Raw genomic sequence first — 26,863 nt, forward strand, 5'->3', positions numbered from 1 at the left:
GTTAGAAGAAGGAAGTCAACACATGGGAATAAGTGAAATCCACTAGCCTGGAGCTCGCCCTTTCAGTTCTCATTGCCCCCTTTACTAGCTAGTAGCATTATGCTGGCACATAACTGAATGGACACAACAGGACCTACTGGCTTGATATCTAGTTGGGCTTTTCAGTCACAAAAATGTGACTTTTTTTTTTTTGCCATGGTCATTTAGTCCAGGTGAAAGAGCACTAGGGTAACGGGATTCAGCCTCGAAGCTATCTCTGGGAGAGGCTCTGGGAAGGGGAATGAAAAGAAGGAGCCCTGATTCAAAGGTGACATTACATTCAAACTTCCCAGAAAACAAATACCTACTGACAACGAGTCCTCAGGGGAAAACATTTACATTCCTTCCGCTCCACACAGTCCCAGATTTGCTTCGAGGCAGCTCCACTAGTGGAACCACGTCAGAAGAGCACAGATATGAGCAACTGTTTCGGAGGAGGAATGGAAGGGAAAATAGTCTGGTTTTCAATACAACTGTGGAAAAAGTGACGCTAAACAAAATGGCCTCACTGTAGCGAAGTTACATCTGTACTTAGGTTTACTCAATATTTAGAACTCCATAGAAGGAGAAGAAATTGAAGAAATGCAAAATATTTGTCACCTGACTAAAAAAACTAGCTCATTGGGGACACCTGGGTGGCTCAGTCGGTTAAGCATCTGATTTCAGCTCATGATCTCGCAGTTCGTTGAGTTCAAGCCCTGCATCGGGCTCTGTGCTGACAGCTCAGACCTGGAGCCTGCTTTGGATTGTGTCTTCCTCTCTCTCTGCCCCTACTCTGCTCACATTCTCTCTCAAAAAAATATAAAAGTAATAAAAACATTGAAAACATTATTAAATAAATAAATAGCTCACTGGATTACAAAGCCAACAGTGAAAATTTAAATTTCCATTTGTCATTAATCATAGCTATTTCATTTTTTAAAATACACAATTTCAACCAGATAACCTGGGGGAAGTTCTGTTCATTGTCAGCATATATAAAATATATATTAAATGCTTTGAAAAAAACTGGAAAGAGGCAACGTAATACAGAAAGCTCTGTCCATAATAAAGAAATCAGTTCTTTCCCAAGTTAGTGAAGAGCCATGCAATAGGATTTTGTTGATCCAAACACATGAATATCAAAGTATCTATTCTTTCTATACTCTACAAAAATCAAAAGGATAAAGAAAAAAAAATCAGTAATTCACATCCAGTAGCTTTGAATGAAAGGCTTTACGAATGGAAGCTACAGAAAACAAAAGAAATTAACATATCATATCTAGCTTCTGCACTGTAAAGTAATATTGACAATAATAATTATAATAGCAATTAATGTGCAACCAGCCCTCACCCTGTGTTAAGCACTTTGTATGGATTAATTTAATCTTCCTAACAACCCTCCATGGGAAGTATCATTACCCCTATTTTACAGATGAGGAAACTGAGGCAGACAGTCATAGAAATGGAAGTGGTATTAAAAGCCCAGCAGTCAGATTCCATAACACCCAACTGCCACTGTTACAACATGTTACACAGCTCTCAGCTAATCTGACAGAGGAGTTAAGCCACCAGGATCGACTGCCCACCATGACCAATTCCTAACTGACTTGAAGAAAAGAAACTAGCAAGTCAATATGCTTTTAACCATTTGTGTTCATTAGGTTGGAAATTAAATATATTTTTTTAAAAAACTAACGTACAATTGTGAAATTTTATCAGTGACTTTTACTTTCAAATCTTGGTCTGCTTTTACTTCTCTATTCTCACCAGGTTGTACAATGCTATTGGTTGTTTTATATGCTTTGTTTAATAAATTCTAACACTTAACCTGAATAACCGTTTCCAGCCAACTTTTCGTTACACCTGATAGAAAATACATCTAGGAAAAAAACATGACATAAAGATTCTAACACAAGCCCCACCAACACAGAATAACATCTCCTATGGTCTGAACTCATTGGGCTGTAATCTGATACAAAATTGACCAAAATGTGCCTTATGGGGTTCTGTTTTTATCTTTGACCCAGTGATCTGCTCCCCACTACTGCTCCCGCCCACCCATCATCGCAAATTAGCTCTCATGGATCACAAAGGGGACCAGGTGAGTGATTCTGGCAGACTCAGTGAAAAATCCATCACTGCCCAACAAAATCCGGTACCACCAGCAATCAACACATATCAATCTCTCCCACACAGAAGATGACACTCTTATTTTTCCAGAATCCCTGGTACTACAAACAGAACTATTTTGGTTCCACATATTTCAAAGCCTTTTTTTAAATTTAGGACAAACAAATGACTGTGGCAGCTTGGGGACACAGGTTCTTTGAGAAAAGCTTGAACTCACAACATCCAAATTTTGAGTTTTAGCCTTAATACCACCACAGAGACCTCCAACAACACACTCTGTTTTTAGTCCAGTGGAAGAAAAAAAAAATTCTTACTCAATCTTGCTATGAATAAATTACCCTCCAGAAGAAGTCAACACATACCTTCCAGGAAACTATTACATGCACTTAAGAAAGAATTTTCTAAATGCCACCCCCAGTGCCCTAAAAATGGCCCATTCTCTCTACAGGATGAAACAACTTGTTTCTGGAGAGTAAGTTCATGGCAAAGAAGGCCAATTAAAAAGATATACCTGCATTCCACGACTTTAGAAGTTCAACTTGGGCTGTGCTTGACATCATGTTTTAAAAAAAATTTTAGTGTGTGTTGTAAATCAACTCGGGATGCCCACGTGAAGGCAGTGCTGCCTGGGAACAGTTTGTGTCATATTGTGGCACACTCAGCTGCTCCGTCCCCACAAATGGCACTTGTAATGAAAACACTGCCATATATCTTGATTTGTCAGAGAACAAATCAGTTTTATCTGTTCATTTTGTGGTTTAGTGTCATAGGTATTTTAGAAAACATAATTTATAATTCTTCATGCAATTATATATGAAATTAAATCATCTCACTTTTCCAGAAGCATCAAAATATTTCAGATTAAGTAGAATGCACTTGTAATGTCTTTAAAGTCTTCATCTCCCAACCTACTACGAGAAGAAAACAAAATAAGTAAAGGAAAAAAGGGGGGGGAAATATGTAGCATTTTAATGAGTTAGTCTAGTCATATAAGTCAGGCCTACGGAAGCTTTTACTTCTATTCACTATCACAAGGATGCCTGATCATGCCACAGAAAGGCAGGGGTGTGGTGGCTAAGCCACTGCTTCAAGCAGCAGAGTGCCTGGGTTTGCACATTTGAATGCTGGCTCCCTCACTTAACTTGCTGTGTGCCCCAGGGAAACTCAGCTAACCTCTCTGTGCATCAGTCTCCTCAGCTGTGAAATGTAGGTAACTGTACCTATGTCACACATGGTTTGTGAGCATTAAATGAGTTTACATGTGTAACATACTTAGAACAATGCCTGGCACACAGTAAACTCTGTGTTTGCTAGCATTATAATTAGCCGAAATGGACACTTCATTTTTTTTTTTTTTTAAGAACTAAACATCCATGAAAACACAAGACTATTGAGTAATACTGAGGCATTTCCATGAGAGACAAAAGAAATAAGTCCTACTGGTAGGTCCTCGTATGGGTGATAAATTAGTTATTTTAGTAAACTTCAAGACAACGTGGCCAAGATCCCCTCTTCAGCACGGACACCTCAGTCTCCCAGAACAGCACACCAGCCCCACAAGTGTCTTAATTCCACTGATTTACAACAGAGTTGGGCCCATTCTTTTTTAAGTAATCTCTACACCCAACATAGGGCTCAAACTCATGACCCCAAGATCAAGAGTCGCATGCCCTACCAACTGAGCCAGTTAGGTGCCCTCCCCACCATTCTTTTCAATTTACCTGCTGACAGACCCAGACAAATTCATAATCTTATCATGAGTCACAACAGGACTCTCCTCTTAATACTAAGACAGAAAAGCAATTGTTGATCTCCATTGCATTAGTTTAAACTGCAAATGGGTACACTGTAATATCCATCAGGGTTTACAAGTACAAAAGAAATACAGCAGCAAATTATAACTTAATCTGTTACATAAGCCATCTTAGATTTATGCATTTATTTTTATCATAATGAGACACTGGTTTCATAATTAAAACTCTTTCATATAACTTGGTATTTTGGTCACACGAGTACATTTCAATAGCTTATCTGAGTTACAGAAATCCTCACCAATCTTTGCTATGTCTATTATAAAGCCCACCTGAATGTTTATTGAAAGCAAATAACTTCTCACTATCCAAGGGCCACCAACGAAAATCACATGGGAAGGGAATGATCCCTACCTCTGAGGACAGGAATCAGTGTGGGCTAAATGAGTCCAGAAAAGCACAGAGGAAGATGTCGATCCGCATGGTGCCAATGATACTATTGGGAAGGCGTGCAGGGTAGGTGGCCAAATACATGTGAATTCTAACTAGACTATCTCACACCTGCTAAGCTACAGGGAAGACTATGGAAAGAAGTTGGGTCAATCTTACAACCTTAAAATACAGAAGGGAGAGAGACAGCTGCTCATCTCTTTTCCACGCCCAGAGGGATCTGAGGCCCACTAGAAACAAACAACCAAGAGGGATCACAACCCACTGCTCCTGCAGGTATGGGAGCATTCATGATTTGTTTGACAAATCCCCTACCTCCAATAGAGGGCTACACTAAATCAATTCAAGCACAGGAAAAATCTTCCCTAAGAGTTTCCCCCAATGACTCTTTCATAAAATCTCCATCCTACTGCACATAGCAAAATCCAGAATCTAAAAAATAGACAAACTGTCATCAGTTATTAATTCCTGGACCAAGGGACATCTTTAACACAGGACTGTCATTGTAAAACTAGTAAGCACTCAGTAACCAGCCCACACAATGCTGTGTATGTGTTTTTTTAAAGAGGAGAAAAGACCAAAATGTGGGTAAGAACAAGACTATTATAAAAACAAAACATGAAATTAATTAACTGAAGTTTTCTGAATGACACAATGTCTTTTTACTCTTGTACCACATTAAAAAACTTTACCACAAGGCAAAGGTAAAAAGAAAGCAGGTCAATGTCAATTTCTTTTTTAATAACTGGCCTTTCACCTGCAATGAACCAAGTAAGACAAAAATGATATTCTCACATAAATGTGGGAATAAATTATTCTGATTGTCCAGCCACTGAACCAGGCATTGTCTATACCTAACACCTCCTAATTTACTGATGGCTTCTAAATCCTTCTAGATAATCAAAAGAAAGCTAATGTTTTACATTTGATTTGAAAACCAAAAGCTTTACTATTTTGCAGTACTAAAAGCAATACGAAATATGTAAATCATACATTATAATATTCAGGGAAAATATTGCACATATACAACCCAACTATGCAAAAGAATGCTTTAAACCATAACTAAAGGGGAATGCCTGCAAATGTTACCTACATTTATCTCCAGGTTGGTCCGCCAGCATTTTTTTCTTTTTTCTACTTTTCTGCATTTTTTAGTTTTCTATAACTAACAAGCATTGGTTTACTATTAGAAAAAAAGTTTTTATTTTAATTTGTAAGTTTACAAGGCGCTTAGATATACACAAATGGGATCTCATAAAATAAGTTCTCATAAAATGCCATCCCAAGACAGCAAATTCAATTTTGTTATTTAAACTCAAAACAAGCTCCCCACTCAATTTAAAAACATATATGTTCAGTTACCAATTCCAAAATGTCAATCTTTGGTTCATGCCTGTAAACTATAGTTAGTATCAGTTTGAACTGTAGACTAAATTCACAGACTAGAAATATAATGCTGCTGAACGGGATGCTGGTTAAGTACACATTCCCTGGAGCCAGTTTTTGGTGTCAGCCAAGCTTTTTTACCTCTCTGAGGTAAATGGTAAAATGCGCACAATGATATTATGTACTTCATGGGGTTATTATAAGGATTGAATGAGTGAATACATGTGGAGCACCTAGAACAGCGGCTAGTACAGAAAAAGTACATAATATTGGTGCTTAGTATCTATTAATAATATCAATTTTATTAAATACATTTGTAACATTCTATCATGTGAAAATGACAGTTGCTCTCAAAAAAAAAAATTACACCATGGCTTAATAATAAGCTAATTCTGATGATATTACATTTATCCTATACCAAAAATGGAACAGTCCACACAGGTAAATTTTCAGAAAACCGAGATTTCACCTTTTAAGTCCCCACATCATTTTATTTTTAATCCTCAAACCCCATTCAAGATCTTCAAGTTTGTTCTGGCTCAGGAAAAACCTAAATTTGCCAAACTCCCTTACAGACAAGATGGGGAGAATAAGGTCAACATAGCGTAATATAATGTCAGGTCCTACCTAACATGTTATTATATATTTATGGTTTATTTTTTATGTCCCCTACTGGAATGTACCTTGAAGACAGGGGCATTATGTTTGGCTTTTTGCTGTGTCCCCAACACTTAGAACAATGTCTGACAAAACATTTGTTAAATGAATGAATGACAAAAAGCGGAGAATTAAGATGTGATTTTTAAAACTTTCTTTGCAGCTTTCCTCTCCATAAAATGGAACAGTTAACTCAATCACATTTCTTCCAATGGCGCCCAAGAAACTAAAGATCTTAATAAAGAGCTTTTTTTTATTTTTCCAAATAATTCTGATATATTTTCTATTGCAGAGTATCTAAAGCAGGCCCCCTTTCAAAGAAGTCTTTTCTCCACCCCACAAGGAATCACTGTATTCTTAATAATAAAACAAGACATTTCAAATTGTTATTTATTGCTGTGGCTGTGCAGCATATTCTCAAGAAGAACCACCATCTGAAGTTGGTAAAACTGCTCAGAGCTTTTGATCAAGAACAGACTGCCCTCTTAATCTGCTCCCATGATGGTATAGGCCCAGCTTTTATCTGGGAGGTTATTAGACTTTGTAGAGCCAAATTATTGAGGACAGAGGTTTGCCTGGGCTATGAACTTTCCAGAGTCTCATTCTCTGATTTACAAAACTGACAGAAGGAATATGTCGGATTTATCTCTCTGCCGAATGCGAGGGAGAAACTGAGAGGAACCTCGGGCACGATTTGCATATAGCCTGCAGCAATCTTTTCAAACCCCAGTAACGAGCTTGTAAAACAGTAGCACAGATTTGCTGTTCTGTCCTGGGTGATATTTCCTCAAACCAAAACTAGAAAGGCAGAGGTGTCTGTGTCTTCTCTCACTGATACACAAAAAAATTTGCCAATTACTGCTTTTGAGCAACCAAATGGCACTCGCTCTGGAGCTCACAAAGCTACCATAAAAAAAAAAAAAAAAAAAAGAGTTGCAAACTGATGGAGTTTTAAATGCTTATCACAATCATGTGAAATCTATCTAGCACCTTGGAAACAAAACCAGGGTGGCCAGAGTGACCAAAAGACCAGCAGGATGCTTTTCATCCCTGCCTCCCACCACCACCGCTGAACCTGTCCTCTATCACACTGCAGATAAAAGAGGTCCCTGACATCTCAGGGTACCACTTCGTGTGCCAAGTACCTCAATAAATAATGAATAAACTGCCTGCTAACGGATGCTACACAGATGAATGAATATTGAGTTGAACTCTCACCATAATCTTAAAATACAATAATAGTGTATCTGAGAAAATTTGGCTATCCAAAGTACAAATGTAAAATGTACACTAATATAAGTAAAAGATCTACCATTCTGAAATTTCACAATTTTGCAAAGAATTAACTAAAATTATAAGATGTAGATGACAGAGCTCTTATCCATTCAAAAAAGAAAAAAGGGAAGTAGGGAATTTTAAAAAAGCATTTTAATATTACAAAATGCTATATGGACAAGAATTTTTTATTGTCTATCATGAATGTCAAAATAGGCTTTACTTAGAGTTGAAATATGTTATAGCACCAAGACTGAGATTCGTATCAATAGAGAACTTTTCATATAAAAGATCTACTCAAAAAGTAATAGCACTATCTATTGAAGCATTTGTAAATGAATTCATTTAATGAATATGCTCTTTATTAAATGAGTTTCTTGAATAGAATCTGTACTATATCTGTGCTTCTTAAAGCACAGAAGGACCCGAGTCTTCAGGAAATGACTACCTTACATTTAAAATCTATATATTGGTAAAAGACAGTTATACTTTAGAAGGAACAGAATAAAAAATTAATCACAATATAAATTGTATCACACTATCACCAATTTTAGGTTGTAGCTTTCCTACTCATAACTCCTCAAAGCTATATATTTTTAATGACATATATTTTAATTATTAAATAAAAGCTGTATATCACTGTAGGTCAATCTGTTTAACCTAGATCATTTTACAGGAATGCCAGAACATGGAACTCAGATGATTAGCCCCCTTCAGCTCTTGGACATTAACACCTAAAGTCTAAAAAGAGGGATTTAAAGCAATTTTAAAAATACACCAAAGCTAACGGCCACCATGGCAAACTGCCCAACAAATAGCTGACTAAAAATACTGCTAAAAACTTCTCTCATCATGGAAGAAATAATGAGCTAGTTTTCTAAATGAATTATCTTCACTGATAATGATTTTTTTTAATGGATGTTCAAGTAAAAATTGTAAGGTCAAAGGTAAAGTGAGATCAGATAATTTTTTTTTTTTTTTTTTTTTTTTTTTAATTCACTGCCCTTAACAGTTCTATCAAGTACTTCCTACTCAACTGCTGGAAGTCCTGCATATCAAGTCCAAGTCCGATAGGGTTTTCATCCTCTACAAATTTACACGTAGACAGTAATTCCATCAGTTGACCTATATATTTTAAATAACACATATTTGTGCCAATATAAATACGAGGAATACAGAACTATAAACATCTATATTAGATATTCATTGTTAAATATATATTGGACAAGGAAGTAAAATGAGCATTACTCTTCCTTTGGCATTTAAAAGTAGTGTTTCAGGTTTTGCTCTTTTTGCAGGTAAATAAGCATATATGAATATTTAATTTTATGTAGTAGAGGAGGGAAGAGCGTAGGGGCGTTGTTAGAGATTTGTATCGGCACAGGCAGTGTTTTATATTTTGGCCCAGTCAGCTCTAATGAGGGTTGAGACATGGTTAACAGCAATTTTGGGTAGCTTTTTTAGCTCTCTTTTGAGAGCCACAGAATTTTTTAAAAAGCAGTTTGTTTGTTAAAAGATTGCTCCAAGGCCTAAAATTTCTAAATATGCACCTTTTTTCAACATTGCCCTTATAAAGAAAAAAACTGCTAAGAGACTCCCAAACATGAGAGTTTAATTAAAGAAGGAAAAGTGGGGAAAAAAAGAGAAAGAGCCAAAGAAAGAAACCAAGAAAGCAATACAAGGCAAGAGATCATTTTAAACATTTTCAATGGGGAGAATGTCAAACTTTCAGAGCATAAAAAAATCTTTCAGCTCCAGACAACATAAGCCTTTTAAGCATCTTCCCTAACAAAAAAAAAAAAAAGAAAAAAAGTGTGATTTTTCTGAATTCCATTACAAGGTTATAATTGAGTTTACTAATTGTTTATTTAAAATCATAGTATTTGCAGTCATTTATAAGGTTAAGGCTTTCATTAAGTTCAGCAAAATAAAAATAATTCTGAATTAACATGACAAACATTAGTTTTACAAAAGAATTTTTAAAAATTCAAGAGGATGAGAGAAAACACGTCAGCCAAATGCAATATATAGATCTCTATGGCTTCTGATTTGAATAAAGAAACACTAAAAAGAAAATAATAAGATAATTGGGAAATTTTTGAACCTTGATTGGATATTTCATAACATTAAGGAGTTTTTTAAGAGTCATGCTACTATTTGTGGTTATGTTTTTAAGATAGTCCTTATCATTAAGAGATACTTAGTAAATATTTATGGATAAAATATGAGGTTTAGGATGTGCTTTAAAATAATCTAGTAGGAGAGGGGGAAGATGTGGGTAGGGACAGAGATGAAACAAGACTGACCATGAATTCCTAAATGTTGAGGCCAGATGATAAATTCACAAGTATTTATTTACTACTTTGATCTCTCTATTTTGTATATGTTGCATGTTCCCAGAATAAACAATTTAGAGAATTAAAGAAGAAAGCATTTCAAGCACTGAACAATCTAAAATGAAAGTATATTTATTTCTAATGTTAAAATTTACCCAAAAAGTAGCTTCTTTGTAAAGTTCTTCCCAATAGTATGTTGTATAAAGCTAATTCCCTGAAAAGTATATAATAATAAATGAATGAATAATATACAAAACAATAATAAATAAGTAAAAATAAATTAAGGCATTCCTTTAAAACATATCCTTATTATTTTGGTTTTAAATCTTATTCTATTTATTCTTATCATTGTTTCTAGTTCACAGATGTAAATTGTTCTCCCTATACAGAACGCCTTCAAAGATGAGGTCTGGATAAATACTGACAAAATACCTCTAAGTTTTGATCGAAGAATTTGGATCCCAGCAATTCCATAAGTGTCTTTTGAATAAGTAGCTCTTTGAGTCTAAACATTATTACTAGAAGTGTTTCGGCACCATGAGTATAGATAAAACATCACTGCCTTTGGAATGATGACGTGGAAAAATCTAGAAATGACGATGCTGATCACTAAGGAATCAAATTATATTTTACTTCTGATAAAAATAGCTAATTCATGAATAGGAGCCAACTTCACAATGACACACAAGGAAAAAAAATCTTCATGGATAGTTTAGTAAAAATGAACCTTAAAAATACCTGTTTTCATTGTCAACAAACATTTATTGAATTCATGTAGACTTCACACTGTGCCATGTAACGCTCGGTTTTAAGGGAACAAAACAGTTTGTAGTTCAGAGCCCAAATCTAATTATTGATGACATTAAACTGGCACTTTTTAGAACTGCATGTATTTCTCCAGGGTAATAAATAATACCTTCAATCCATTTGTTCATTCTTCCAACATTGACTAAATGCTTACCACAGGTGCCACTGTTGTGTTCTGAAAAAATGGGCCTCTAAGAACATAAGAGTTTCATCAATAAAAAAGCCAACAACAGGGCTATCATTTTTTTTATTTTTTTTTAATGTTTATTTATTTTTGAGAGAGAGAGAGAGAGTGCAAGCAGGGGAGGGGCAGAGAGAGAGGGAGAGACAGAATCTGAAGCAGACTCCAGGCTGTCAGCACAGAACAACAGGCCCTATCTTAAAAAACGGAGACAACAGGGGCGTCTGAGTGGCTCAGTCGGTTGGGCGTCCAACTCTTGATTCCAGCTCATGTTATAATCTCATGTTTTGTGAGATAGAGCCCGAGTTGTGCAATGTGGTACCTATTTGGGATTCTATCTCTCCCTCTCTCTCTGCCTCTCCCCTGTGCACACTCTCTCTCAAAATAAATAAACATTTAAAAGTAAAAAAATAAAAATAAAAAATGGAGACAATGGTGGAGAGAAGTGGCAAAAAAAAAAAAGTTTTCCTTTAAGGAGATAAAGCAAGGATTTTTTGGAAATTTTAACCCATATTTTCCATTTGGCCATGTACTTCCAAAAACTGACAAGAAGAGTAATTCTTGAGTATTTTTCAAGAATAAAACTAACATTTATTTATAAATTAGAACTAAACTATAAATAAATTTTATATGCATTTCGATTCTCTGAACCTCAGTATTCAACATTTCTGAGCTCAGAGGATCAAAAATCAACTAATAATCCACATACTAAACTTCTCTTATGTTATTAAACTACCAAATGTAAGCTCCATGAAAGCAAGATTTTTTTTTCAGTTCTTTATCCCCAGAGCCTGGAATAATGACAGGAACATGGTGGGAATTTAATAGTGCTGATCAATTTGAAAATCAGAATTGCTGTGGAACATGCTTTATTTTCCTATCAGGAATCATTTAGGCTTCCTAATAAGGAGGGACAGTATATTTGAATTACTTAATCTACTATAGGCCTTGTATCTAGTTTTAGGAATTGGCTTCAATAGACAACAATTCTGTGAGATTTGGTTTTTTTGTTTGTTTTTAATGAAGGCTGTCTCATTTGCCTAAAAAAGTATCTCTATGTATAATTTATCATTATGGAATAAGTATAATCATTATGAAATAAATATAATCCTTATGTGTTCAGTAAGCACCCAATCTAAAAAGTCCTGCCTTTCAGGGCTCATGTCAAAGAGTAAGGAGCAAGCATTAAATAAGAATTGATGCCTACCCCAACTCTAAACTCCACTGATCAGGTCTATCACAGGACAGCTCTGTGGTTAAGAACCCTGACTCTGGAGTTGGATCACTGGGCTTCAGGTCTCAGCTCTTCCTTCCATAGCCCTGTGTGCCCAGGAAAGTTACTTCTCTTCTTTGTTTGCCTGTTCCCTTATCTGTGAAATGGGAACATATAATTTATTTCAAAAAGCTGTTGTGATGTTTAAATAAGTCAGTACGTGTAAATCTCTTAGAATAGTGCCTAACATATTATAATTGCTCAGTTAATATTACTTAGCACTGTTAAAACTATAAGAAATTCCTTGGTTTGTTTATACATCATAGGGACTCATTCATGACTTATTCTTTTTTTTTTCATTTTAAACTGAAAAAACAACAGAAATACATCTATATCATGCACAAGTTTTCACACTTACAGACACATTAGGGACAAAGTGAACTGCTTATCAAAAGTGGGTAATAAGGTAGAACTAACACATTCACACTTATTAAGAGCGTTCATGGGGCGCTTGGGTGGCTTAGTCAGTTAGGTGTCCGACTTTGGCCCAGGTCATGATCCCGCGCTTCGTGGGTTCAAGCCCCACATTGGGCTCTGTACTTACAGCTTGGAGCCTGGAGCCTGCTTCAGATTCTGTGTGTCCCTCTCTCTCTCTGCCCTTCCCCTGCTTGCACTCTGTCCCCCAAAAATAAATAAATATTTTTTTAAAACTTAAAAAAAAAAAAAGCATTCATGGAGGGGAGCCTTTGTGGCCCGGTGAGTTAAGCCTCCGACTCATAATTTCTGCTCAGGTCTTGATCTCACGGTAGTGAGATTGATCCCTGCATCAGGCTCCATGCTGAACATAGAGCCTGCTTGGGATTCTCTCTCTCCCTCTCACCTCTTTCAAAATAAATGCATAAACGTTTTAAAAAGAGAGAGACAGAATTCATGGAGAAAGTAGAATTTCATACTTTATTTTTAAAATTTTTTTTAATGTTTATTCTTGAGAGAGACAGAGTAGAGCAAGGGGGGTGGGGTGCAGAGAGAGAGGGAGACACAGAATCCGAAGCAGGCTCCAAGCTCTGAGCTGTCAGCACAAAGCCTGATGCATGGCCTGAACCCACAAGCCGTGAGATCATGACCTGAGCCAAAGTTGGACACTTAACTGACTGAGCCACCCAGGTACCCCAGAATTTCATACTTTAATCCTACTATTCACACTATGATATTTTAATAGATTTCCTTTGTATTTTTTCTATGCATATATGAATAATTTTATATAATTGAGACTGTATTTGGCACTCTGCTTGATTCACATAACATGGTATTAAATCCATTTTTGTGTCGCTTTTTAAAAATATTTTAAATGACTGCATAAATTTAATTATTCCAACATAAGCAAGAAAAAAATGGTAATACACCTTCTCTTGAAGCCATAATTTTTATATACTAATGACCCCAAAAATAGCCAGTCAGAAAAAATTTTTGCTTATTTATTGCTCAGCCTGTTTGTTTTCGTATTAAAAAAAAATTTTTTTAATGTTTATTTACTTTTGAGAGAGAGACAGTGAGAGCCAGGGAGGAGCAGAGAAAAAGAGAGAGTGACAAAGAATCTGAAAGCAGGATCCAGGCTCTGAGCTATCAGCAAAGAGCCCAATGCGGGGATCAAACTCGTGAACCATAAGATCATGACCTGAGCCAAAGTCAGACACTTAACCAACTGAGCCCCCCAGGAGCCCCATTGCCTGTTTATTTTTGAATAAAATTTTCTGGTCAAAAACAAATTTTACAATCTTAAAAAAACAAAAACAAAGCTGGAAATAACACACTCCTTATCTCAAACTACAGTACAAAGCTATAGTAAACAATATGGTATCAGCATTAAAACAAACATATAGGGGTGCCTGGGTGGCTCAGTTGGTTAAGCATCCACCTCTTGATTTCAGCTCAGGTTACAATTTCACGGGTTTGTGGTTTCAAGTCCCGCATCAGGCTCTGCGCACTGACCGCGAGGAGTCTGCTTGGGATTCTCTCTCTCTGCCCCTCCCTCTCTCTTTCTCTCTCTCTCTCAAAATAAATAAACTTTAAAAAAATTTTTAAAAAACAGACATATAGATCATTGGAACAGAATAGAGAGACCAGAAATAAACCCACACATATATGGTTAATACACAATAGAAAAGCCAAGAATATACATTGGAAAAAGCACAGTCTCTTCAATATATATGTTGGGAAAACTGGACAGCCACATGCTAAAGTATGAAACTGGACCACTAATTTACACCATACACAAAAATTAACTCGAAATGGATTAAAGACTTGAATGTAAAACTTAAAACCATAAAACTCTTAGAAGAAAACACAGGCAGTAAGCTCCCTGACATAGGTCTTAGAAATGATTTTTTGGATTTGACACCAAAAGCAAAGGCAACAAAAGCAAAAATAAACAAGCGGGACTACATCAAACTAAAGAGTTTCTGCACAGCAATGGAAACCATTAACAAAATGAAAAGGCAACCCAGTGAATGAGAAAAAATATTTGCAAGTTATATATCTGATAAGGGGCTAATATCCAAAATATATAAAGAACTCATAAGATTTAATAGCAAAAAAACAAACAATATGATTAAAAAATGGGCAGTGGATCAGAACTCACAAGATTTAATAGCAAAAAAACAAACAATATGATTAAAAAATGGGCAGTGGATCTGAACATTTTTCCAAGGGAGACATATAGTTGGCAAGGGGTACATGAAAAGACACTCAACACCACTACTTATCAGGGAAATGCAAAACCACAATGAGATATCACCTGACACCTGTTAGGATGGATATTATCTAAAATACAAGAAATAACAAGTGTTGGCAAGGATATGGAGAAAGGTAATACTCGTGCATTGTTGGTGAGAATGTAAATTGGTGCAGCCACTATGGAAAATACAGAGGTTTCTCAAAAAATTAAAAATAGAACTACCATGTGATCCAGCAATTGCACTCACTTCTGGGTATTCATCCAAAGAAAAGAAAACACTAACTTGAAAAGATACATGAACGGCCATGTTCACTGCAGCATTATTTATAATAGCCAAGACTTGGAAATAATCTATATGTCCATCAATGGATGAATGGCTAAAGGAAATGTGGTGTATACACACACACACACACACACACACAATCACTGAGCCATAAAAAAGAAAGAAATCTTGTCATTTGTGACAGCACGGATGGAACTTGAGGGCATGATGCTAAGTGAAAGAAGTCAAACAGAGAAAGAAAAATACCATATGATCTCATTTATAAGTACAATCTTAAAAAAATTTTTTTTAGTTTCAAAAACCAAGCTTATAGATACAGAGAACAGATTGATGGTTGCCAGAGGTGGGGGTGGGCAAAATGGGTGAAGGAAGTCAAAAGGTACAAGCTTCTAGTTATAAAACAAATAAGTCACAGGGATGTAATGTACAGTACGGTGACTATAGTTAATAATACTGTATTGCATATTTCAAAGTTGCCAAAAGAATAAATCTTAAAAGTTCTCATGACAAGGAAAAAAAATTCTGTAACTACATATGGCAATGGATGCTAACTAGACTTCCTGGGGTAAGTATTTCACAATATACACAAATATCAAATCATTACGTTATATACCCGAAACTAATATATTTATGTCAATTATGCCTCAATAAAAATATATATAAATAAAATTCTAAAAGTTACTTTAAAATTTACAGGACGCAGAAAAGAGAGAAGATGATCACTTACAAATTTAGTCAAATGTGCACAGAGAGGAATCAAGTCACCATCACTGCCACTTCCCCAAATCCGCCATCCACATTATCAACTATGAATAGCTACTTGATCAGTATGATAAAGAACACTCAATGACATGGAGAGATCCCTAGCTATTACCAAAAGCATTATGGGGCAGAACTGAAAGAATGAAAAGGAAAGAAGAAAGAAGAAAGGGAATGAGTATAATTTGAGGAAGCAGTTCCTAAGTTAACACTCTTCTTCCAAAACTAGAAGACTTTAGATTCAGAGATATGGACTCATGATCCACCATAAACTGTGCCTGCTGTTTATTAGATCTTAGGCTACCTACTCTAGGAAAAGCAAAACACCTGCCATCTTTTGCATATGCAAAATAGCAGGTCAGATGTGTCCTGGATCTCTCATCCTTGAGAATCACAGAGAGCTAATGGTATGTGTCCTGGGAAATAAACGGTTGGACTCAGTTAGAAACACTGTGCCCGTCATTTATAACAGTATTTTTTGCCCTTAATTTCTCAAGTCCCAATATGTGGCTTCAAATAAAGCCTGGGGGATGTGGTGGTGGTGTTGGAAATCCTTGAATTGCATTTTAGTGGAATTTCTGTCATCCTTTAGAAGCAAATATCTTTCTTAATAAAGCCTCTTCAGCTCACTTGGAGGGAATGCCTTCTCAAAAAAAAAATTAACTATCCCATGCTCACAAGACCATGGGTTCATTACCTTGTCATTAGGATAAGGTATCACTCCAAAATAATGACATTGCTAATATATTTTCTCTTTTCAAGGCAATCTCAGTACTATCTAATTCAATTATTGAAACTCTTTTCTGGTCACGTCACAATAAAAAAATCATGTTTCAAGAACCTCAATTTTTAAAATAGGCTCAAGCAACCCACTCTCCTTACAGTTTAGTTCTGCCCAACTTTTCTAACACAGGAAGAAGAGGTTCAGAAACGTTCAGTTTCTCCACTGCAGATGGATTTGCTAGGTCATCCAATGACATCCCTATCTTGGAGAAATTCTCTAAACAATGAACAAACACACAAACAAGACCAAAACAAAAGAAAACAGAAAACTAGATGCATAGAAAGTCAGATTTCGAATATACAGTTATATTTTGTTCTACCTCCTTTTCTAGCTTTCTGTCGCTCTACTGTTTGCCCAGCACACAAATGACCAGTCTCATGCTACATTCTGTCTGGTCTATAATAAACATGCAACAAACTGCATACGTTTGATGATCTAAAAATGACAACAGAGATCTAATACAGTCATTTCAAAATAAACAATTGCCAAGTTCTTCCATTTACCCAAAACAGAGATCAGCAGCCTAATTTAAAACTAAACAAACAGCATTTTCCCCCTCTGAAATTATAGTACAAGACCTAGTGCTAAAACCTTTGTTTACCTACAAAATAAAGTATTATCTATGATCTAGAGCACCTTCAGAATGTTGAGTCAACTTTTTAAATGTATAATATTCAGTATTTTTTAGTCCTGGTTTTCAAAAACTTTGGGGAAACAAATATTTGCTTTTGACTTTTCTCCTGTTTAATCCTCCACTGTAGGCCATATCCCTTGCTAGTGTATCTATCTCACCTTGGTGGGCAGAACTCTCAGTCCACATCACTGAATGGAACAGTGTGGCTCCCTAGTGCAAATTTCCTTAGAGTCCCTTCCCTGAGCATGTGCCAAGAATCAAATCTTGGCCACTTAGTGCTCTGTGCTCCACATGTGAGCTCACGGCGCGTTGAGCAGCCGTGCTAACGGAGATGGATAGCCCTGTCAAACAGGAAGCTGGCACACCAGGATGCAAGCAGTGGGATACAGTGACCTTTACATTCAGAAAAAAATATCCTTAAAATGGCATGAAAAGTTTCAGAGGGGGGTGGGGGCAATGGGGGGATTCCTTTATTTCATTCAGGCAAATAGCATAAAATAAAAGCAGGGGTGCCTGGTATGGAATTTGCTCGGGATTAAATCTTGAATCCCTTACACAAGAAAAAAAGGAAATGAATCATCCTTTATCACACTGCTCTGAAAGCAGTGCGCTGGACAATTCAGCTGTTATCACTGCACCCGACAGGCCAATCACACAGATTCAGACCACACTTAGACTTCCAATAATCCATGGGGTACCCCTGCCCTGGGAAAACATTCTTGACCCCTGGCTTCAGATGGGCTGCTTTCTTGGTAGAATTACAATCTAATTTAAAGACTGAAACATTTTTCAAATAGTGATGATCTGCTTACAGAATCAGTCAAGAGCTTGGATACTAAATCCCATGTCCTTGGTTGCCTTACCTGTAAACTTTGTATGTATTGTTTAATCTCTCATAGTTTCCTCATCTGAATAAATGGAGGCTTTGACAAGGGGCTCATAAAAAAAAAAAAGTTGCAAAAACCTGTGGCACATATACACAAATGTTAAGTAAGAATAGTAATATAGAAAATGAATATGCAAAGCGAGACCTGGAGGTAACCTATTGCTTTCCTTCGGTTATAAGGATTATCATAAACTATAGGATTCAGTCATTTCAGCTGAAATACAATAATAATCATTCCACTGGGTCAAAAAGTTTTCTTCCATTTTCCCAGGTTTGGGGGATGTTTTTGTTATTTTTTTTTTTTTGTCAGTTCTCTGCCATGAAAGAACAATGGGCTATGCTGCAGAGTGAAGCAACAGAAACTCACAATGTGCTCCCCAGTGCTCTACGATATGTGCAGAAATGATGATGCAATTTTAATACTTAATTACATAGATACAGTGAATTGATCACAAAGACACTAAGGGGAGTTTTTTTGTTTTGTTTTGTTTTTTTGTTTTTTACTGAATGGACTACACTAAAACTACAGAGCAGTTTTCAAAGATAACAAAAGTATGATAAAATGTACCCATTTTTTTTCTACTTAATTAAAAGCTAATTGTAAAGTGCAGAAGCTATAGGCGCAAAGCAATAAATAAATTTAGAAAACTGAAAGCTTATAAATCACGTATTAAAGTTTGGAGAAGTTAGGATCAAACATCTCAATGCTCTGAGAACACCAGTTTTGGGACTTAGAGAAAGTAACAGAGCTTTCCATGCCAAAAAAACCCTAGGATGATCACTTTAAAATGCAAGTTTATTTTGGTGGCTCTAAAGGTGCCGGTCAAATATTTCCCAAAGCAACCAGAAAACAAAACTCAGCAAGAAACGTTCTGCTATTCACTGTTTGGAAAAGATGTTAAATCTGACCATTCTCCTCCAACCCATGTTTGGAGAATTATTTCAGGAAACACATTCTTCCTCAAATCTTGACACAACAAGGCGTGGGGAGGAGAAAGGGGATATGTGTTAATACCTTGTGCCTGAGCTGCGGAGCTGTGGGAGTACCCCAGGGCCAGGAGCGCGGTCTCCACCAGCTGGCTAAAAAGCACATCTTTTCGAACCAGGACAAACTCTGCATGTTCTTCTCTGTTGTCATATTCAAGAGAGCCATCCAACTGCTCCACCACACAAAAGACAGGAATCATCAAACCTGGAGAGACAAAATTCAAGAGCAAAACACAAATATTACAAAGCAAATCTCAGTCACCATGATGAGAAGAAGGGAAGAGGCAGTTATAAAAGTTACTCATCTGTGATCGACAATGGTTTAGATTAAACAAGCCTCTTAGTTGGATGGGTCTAATGGGAAAGCTGGGGATGTTTTTCCCCTTCCTTATTACTCTCAGACTGCAGCAGAATTGCCTCAGGCGATGGCAGAAGCCCTCAGATTCCAGTCATTAAAAAGTGGAGTGCACCAATGAGGTGTCCTGACTGAGACCCTAACTCCACAGCCGGCATATAGCTGAGGTCAAGGTGACCTTCTAGACCCTTACATCCTTCATGTCTATGGTTTCACCATTAACTGTCAATCAGGACTAGTATTTCCAGATCAGATTTGCTTCTGTCTGTAAATATAAAAGACCTAGTAGAGAGGCATATTTGATTTCACGGTCTAAGCTATCATGTGAATATGTACAAGAAAGTCAATGGGAACTTTTTTTTTTAAGTTTATTTATTTATTTATTTTTGAGAGATAGAGCACGCAAGTGAGGGAGGGGCAGAGGCAGAGAGAATCCCAAGCAGGCTCTGCACTGTCAGCACAGACCCCACGTGGGGCTCAAACCCATGAACTGTGAGATCATAACCTGAGCCGAAATCAGGAGTCAGATGCTCAACCACTGAGCCACCCAGGTGCCCGTCAATAGGAACTTTTTAAAAGTCCCTTTTATAGCTTTTATTTTTCTACATCTTGGTAAATAGGGCATCAATTAGCCTGAAAATACCCTGCTCCTGAAAATCTTAACTGACATTTAACTTGCATCAAAATATGCATCCACATGTAAAACTCTTTCTTTAAGTTATTATTTTATATATTAACACCAGTTACCACTACAAAGGGAACTATCTCTTCTTGTGTTTTCAGGGAAAAGAAGTAAACTACCCTAAAGAATAAAGCAAATTAGTCTAGTTGAAAATCTGTTGAAATCTGTTGTCACTGAAATATTTCTCTGCTTTGTATCAAAGTGTGAAAAGCTAAAAAATGTTTAATTCGCCAAAGATTTTTTTATAAACTGTTTTTTATTTTTAAAAAAGTCATACAGGCATTTAAATCTAAACATAGCCAAGGCATAAGAAGATCAAAGTTTTACCAACATACAAGTAATAAACATGGACTCTGCCCCACGTAATTCACACAAGTTAGTACTTTATAGAAGAAGATCTGTTCTGGGTCTTCTCTCTTTGTGCAAAAAAACACAAAAGTTATGAAGAATAGGTGGGCAGGCTGAGAGATGGGGTGGTGGACAACGAGCTGGTCATTGCTGAAGGCACTTTACAATAAAAATAAGACTTCTGGGTAAATGAGGTATGGGAGTCCCGCCTGTGACACCAGGACTGCACAGTTCTTCTAGAAGCCCCTCCCGTTGCCTAGACCCTAGAAGCCTCCTGACTCACTCTGATCTGGAAAGCAGAGGGTGGGAGCAGACACTGCAAACTACCAGCTCACAGATGTAGATTTTTGTTCTAAAGATAATACAATGGTGCCACTGGTTCCCATGTGCTAATTATTATTATTAAAGATAATAAGTATAGGGTGTAATTATTAAATATAATCATTATTAACAATAATAACACTCATTAAGAACTGTTATCACTAAGGATCATGGTAATTATTATTAAGCCAGCACAACAGGCTAACAAGTCACACCAAACTATCCCCTGGACAACTACAGACTCTGTATTTGCTCTTAAGAACAGTAAGGGAGCATTACTGTTTGTAGCAAATACAGTATCCGTGGTATAGATTTATGGAAAATAGGAAACAAGGATGGAGCGAACTGATTGTTTTAGACGAACAAGGGAATTTAGCCTGGCCACATGGTGCCTTATAAAATATTTTTTAAAGCTGTGACCAGTAATGGCATATCAAATGTTTATTTATGCCCAATTTATTCCCAAATGTATGTAACACATGAAATGAATAATATAAATTAAATTTCCTTCAAATTATCTTTGTGCTCATTCATTTATCCAATTTGTATTCCCTGGACACCTATTGTGTGCCAAGCATCCCCTGTGGCTTTAGGGATACAAGTAGGAACAAGTCTGACGTGGCTCCTGCCCTAAATGCTGTTGAAGGTATTGTAAAATCTTCCTAAGCAGGCATAATGGCATTTTATAGGACCTTTTCATCAGAGTCCTCACCAGCAGGGAATAGCCCCCATTTAGACCTTGTAACTCTTACAGACTGGTATATGATCTTTGTCCAAGGAAGCAGGTTGATTTCTATTTTTAATGATTTAAGCATATGCACACATAGGGCCATGTAGTCAGTGGTGCCCCAAGCTATACTTCACCACTAACACCTATGTGTACATAAGTTTCAGTGCTGAAAATCCATGTGCAGTTCCTAATGTCAACATCTGAGTGTCACACATCTGGGAGTCACAGATAAGGCCTTTAAGTAAATCCAGTTGCTCCATAACCTATCATGTATCCATTACTTAGGAACCATAAACCTTCCTCAAGTCTATGGTCAACTGCAAAAGACTCAAGACCCTATCAATTTTTAGAAATAATATTAACAGTTCAATGAGTGAGATACAAAATATGACAGAGCACAGGGCTCTCTACCATTTAGGAACTTACGTTTTTAAAGTGTCAGTTACCAAAATATTTCCTACACATTTTAGTTCTGTGATTACAGAAAGCAATTGTTATCTGACATGATAGCAATAACTCCTTACAGTCAAAAGGCAAGCACCTATCCATCACAGGCATCACCTACTTTGAAAGGAAGGAAGGAAGGAAGGAAGGAAGGAAGGAAGGAAGGAAGGAAGGAAGGAAGAAGAAAGAAAGAAAGAAAGAAAGAAAGAAAGAAAGAAAGAAAGGAAGGAAGGAAGAAAGAAAGAAAGAAAAAAGGACTTGGAGGTCATTTATAAAACAAAACAATATTAACCAGAAACATATGACAACAGAATTTACTCTGAAAGCACATATATATGAGACACTAAAAAATAAAGAGGTTATATTTAACCCCTAGAAAAATGTACATTTTTACTTGAATTCCATAGATCTAAGCAATTATGAAATGTTTACAATGAAATGCAATTTTTACAAAAGAAGAGGAAACATAGGTGTGGTTACTAATGACAATGACAAGAGAAATAAAAAATAGTAAAATAGTACACTAGGGGTCAAGTGGGAAGAAGAAGAAAATTAAGGCATAGGTTTTAAAAACTTAAAAACAGCAAATCCCTGGAAAAGAAAATGATAAAAGGATGAGTAGGAATATATATATATATTCACACACACACACACACTCCATTTTTCCCCCTGCCAATGCCACTTACTCCAGGCAAAAAGAGAGAAGAAAGAAAGAAAGAAAGAAAGAAAGAAAGAAAGAAAGAAAGAAAGAAAGAGGAAAAGTAACAACGGATAAAAAGATAGGGAGAGTATTTGATAAGCAATTCAAAAAATAAATTAAGAATAGGAGGGAAGAATTAAAAGGTAAGTTCCAATAAAAGAATTAACAACATGAAACGAAAACGCATTCACAACAAAATTTAGAAATGATCAAGAAGAAAAAGGAAACTCTTACTCTGGCCCTGTATCTGGAACTTATGGCATTATTTTTCTTTTATTGTAGCACAGACCCATTTCCAGATGATCAAGTAGCGAACTTTGAACCTTTTGATTATAAGCCTCTCTAAGCCTTTTACAATTGTGGCAGGTGAAGCAGGTAGTTTCATCTAAAGGACAGGCACAGGGTCCCAGCCTTTTGCTAAAAATTAAGAGTTGTTCTGACAATTGGGATGAATGGTGAATTCTGTTGTCACAGAGGCAAAATAAGCATGGGACTCCTTCCACTAGAAAAACGCATTTCCCAATTGTCATTAGTTCCAATGCCCAATTTGTCACTTCCATCGTGACATTATTTCTGAAGAAGCGTGTGTGATTATAAAGGTAATCTAATCTTCACCACGACAGCCATGGGAATAGAGACGCACGGGAGATGGTCACATGTGCTGGTGACTAACACCGTGTCCAGAGGCAGGCAGCTCTTGGATCAAATCCTGGCACCGTTATTCTTTACCTATTGTAGTGACCTCAGGTAATTTATTTGACCTTCCTGAAGCTCAAATTCCTCCCAGTTAAGATGCAAATAATATCTACATCACAGAGTTGTTGTAAGGATTAAACAATGTGAAATAGTTAAGTTGTCTGGCTACCCCCAAACAACGAAACCTATTTGTTTCTCTTTTTTCAAAATCAGTATTAATACCATTCACTAATATTAATACAGAGGAAAACAAGAAGCCAGTAATTTTTTCAGGGTCCATAATCAATGCTCATGATACTTACTAAAAAGCATTTCTTCAGAATAAAAATGATACTCATAATCATTGAATTACTAAAGATGTTCAACGTGCCCCATGGTAAAAGGGTGAATGTGTTAAAAACACATACTTTATACTCTAAAACTGCTTGTCCAGTATGGAAGCTACTAGTTATATGTGGCAGCTAAACACCTGAAATTGACATATGCTTGTAAGTACAAGATACACACTCAATTTCAATGATTTAATACCAAAAAACAAATAAAATACAAAGACATCATGAATCATTTTTAAAAATCAATTGCACAGAGAAATTTTTTGGATGCACTAAGTTAAATTATCAAAATTTATTTTGCCTATGTCTAACTTCTTTTACACGAAGCTCCTAGAAAATTTTAAATTATACATGTGGCTCATACTATATCTCTAGGAGAGCTGCTCGAAGCAATCTGTTGACACCAACGTATACAATGGTTTTTCTGACACAGGATAAAGTCATCACAAACTGATAACTAAGACAATTGTGCAATTGTCTTGAGCATTTCTTGGATGCCCCTCAGTTATCTTCCCTCTGTGTTCCAGATCTTAGGAGACTTGAGGACAGATGTACTATTGGTTAAACTCCCAAATCTAATGTGGTATCTTCTCTGCATCATCGAGCAAAGTGTAAGCCATTGTTTTATTCCTAACCACATTAATCCAAATGTTTTATTAAGGGAAAGCCTTTCCCCCCCTTCCCTTCATTTTATTTATTTTTTAATTTTTAAAATTTTTTTTTTTTTAATTTATTTATTTTGGAGACAGAGCATGAGCAGCGGAGGGGCAGAGACAGAGGGAGACACCGAATCGGAGCAGGCTCCAGGTTCTGAGCTGTCAGCACAGAGCCTGACTCGGGGCTTGAACTCAGGTACTGTGAGATCTTGACCTAAGCCTTAGTCGGACGCTCAACCGACTGAGCCACCCAGGTGCCCCACCCTTCCCTTCATTTTAAAGAGCAATTGCAGTTTTCAGGAAATGCCACAACACTGGTGTGAAAGTGACCGGAGGCACAAGTATTCTTTGATGCCCTGGATGTCTAACCTCAAGAAGGAAAGATGAAAGAAGATCCAGTGGTCAGGGTCTAGAGGATAGGATTCCATAGCTTTCCACCAAAGTCACACCAAACAAACCTCTCCCTTGCACAGCACCTCCTAACTCATCACATACACACTCTAACATACACAGGTATCTTTATCTTTCTCCGGGCCTTTACCCAGGGAGGAGGTATTATTATTCTCATCCAATAAATGAAGACACAAACTATGGGAAAATAAGTAACATGCTCAAAGAAACAGCGAGGCACAAGTAGAACAGTTCAGATTAGCCAACTCTACATCTCAAGCACACTGCTTTCTTGGGGGTGGAAAAGTACATTGGAAACCCACACCCTCAGAGATCTAAACGCTTGGCCTGTCCCCTTCACCACTTGTGATGTCCCATGGGTGACATGCATTGCTTAAAAGTAAATTCACCTTTTGACGTGAGGTACTGTGCTAGGCAGACAGGAGGAATCAAACGCAGTTCCTACCCTTTAGTCACTCACAGACAAAGAAAGGCTCAAATAATGAGCCATACTCTAGTGTAGGTGAGAGTGGGCTCCAGCCTCTACCCCAAGCCCTTTGTCTCTTGGGTCCACCCTCATTCTTGGACCTCCCTCCTGAATAGCAGCAGCCAGTCTGAGATGATAGGAGGCCAACTTTTCTTCTCTCCTTCCAGGGGCTCCTGAAACTATCTGTTTCCAGAAGGAAGGCGGCCATGGGGCCCACTCCCTTCCCTGAAGCTGGCAGTGTATCTGGTTCTATCACCTGAGAAGGTCCTAGGGCTAATTGAAGATTACAAAGGCTTTAGGGCAGAGCCTCGCATATCTGTTCTTTGCATAAAACCGAACCTGGAGTAAAGCACCACACTTAACAACCACCGCAATCAATAAATCATAGAACCCTGAAACACTGAAACAAATTCTACCAAGTAAGCCAAGCAAGGACAGGCTCTACCAGAGGATTGGGAGAGAAAGGAGTGAGGGCTGGCAACTATCCTAGTGCAAATGTATTAGAAAAACAAAACAATTTACTTTCTCTACAACCTCATTCTCCCTTCCCTCTCCTTTTGTCTCTCCCTTTCTCTCTATCTCTATCACACACATGTACACACACACACATACACCGAGTCACACACACAAGAAGAAACCTCAATGTTAACCCCCAGTATTAACTTCTAGACACTTCCTCCCACTCTAACACAATAGAGACAACTCTGAGCACCAAGACTGTGGCAGGAAACAGAAAGGAAGAATAGGGTGCCCCTCACCTCCTTCTTGGGGTCCCAGGCAAAATTTCAAGATGGATCAAGTGCGTCTTTCTTACCGTCCTCTTCTCTGTCCCTGCTGTCCCCTCCCAGGCACCCGACCTCCTGAGCTGTGGTAACCAGAGGCTCCACATTCCACCACTCCACTCCAGCCTCCCAATCCCCCAGGGGCTGAGCTCGAAAATTCCAAAGAGATTAATAGATAAAAAGATGCTACACTTTGCTATTTGAATGGTTTAGCAGTCCTTTAATCTCCTTAGATATATTTTCATTGTAAAATGAAACACATTGTATCCCACATTAACTTCTAATGGAAAGAATTTCAGGTGATGTAATTAAAAAAACAAAACAAAACAAAACATGTTTTCACCAGTCTTGGCATTGTGGGGGTGGGAGGGGAAGAAAAAATATTTGGGGGCAAGGGAGCCATCCACGGATGGACTGGAGATCCTCTGGGCTCCCCTAAACTGCTTTACTTTCCAAAGTTCCTCTCTGACCCTTGCTTGTGAGCAAAGATTCTCGGAAGGATTAATTCATTTGCCATTGCTGTTGGTTTTCTTTCTTCAGTCTCACTAAAGAAGAAGCAAGAGCTGACAGAGGTGGGTGACCTGTGTGGTTCAAAGGTGGAGGAACACAGTTAATCCTACAATGCTGGAGAACATTTGCCTAATAATTACTCTATGGACAAATGAA

At 37.1% G+C, this 26,863-nt stretch overlaps 1 protein-coding gene across 8 annotated transcripts in view; it reads right to left on the minus strand.

Annotated features, from left to right (window-relative positions):
• The window catches only part of SATB2 (SATB homeobox 2), a 192,231-nt gene that overhangs the window by 141,995 nt on the left and 23,373 nt on the right, over positions 1-26,863 (minus strand). For all 8 annotated transcript variants that reach the window (XM_053215516.1, XM_053215518.1, XM_053215515.1 and 5 more), the window contains one exon: positions 19,303-19,479. In XM_053215516.1, the coding sequence (XP_053071491.1) occupies positions 19,303-19,479 (177 nt within the window). The remainder of the gene's footprint in view (positions 1-19,302; positions 19,480-26,863) is intronic.

Source organism: Acinonyx jubatus, chromosome C1 (assembly GCF_027475565.1).
Source record: "Acinonyx jubatus isolate Ajub_Pintada_27869175 chromosome C1, VMU_Ajub_asm_v1.0, whole genome shotgun sequence".
Classification (NCBI taxonomy): Eukaryota; Metazoa; Chordata; class Mammalia; order Carnivora; family Felidae; genus Acinonyx; species Acinonyx jubatus.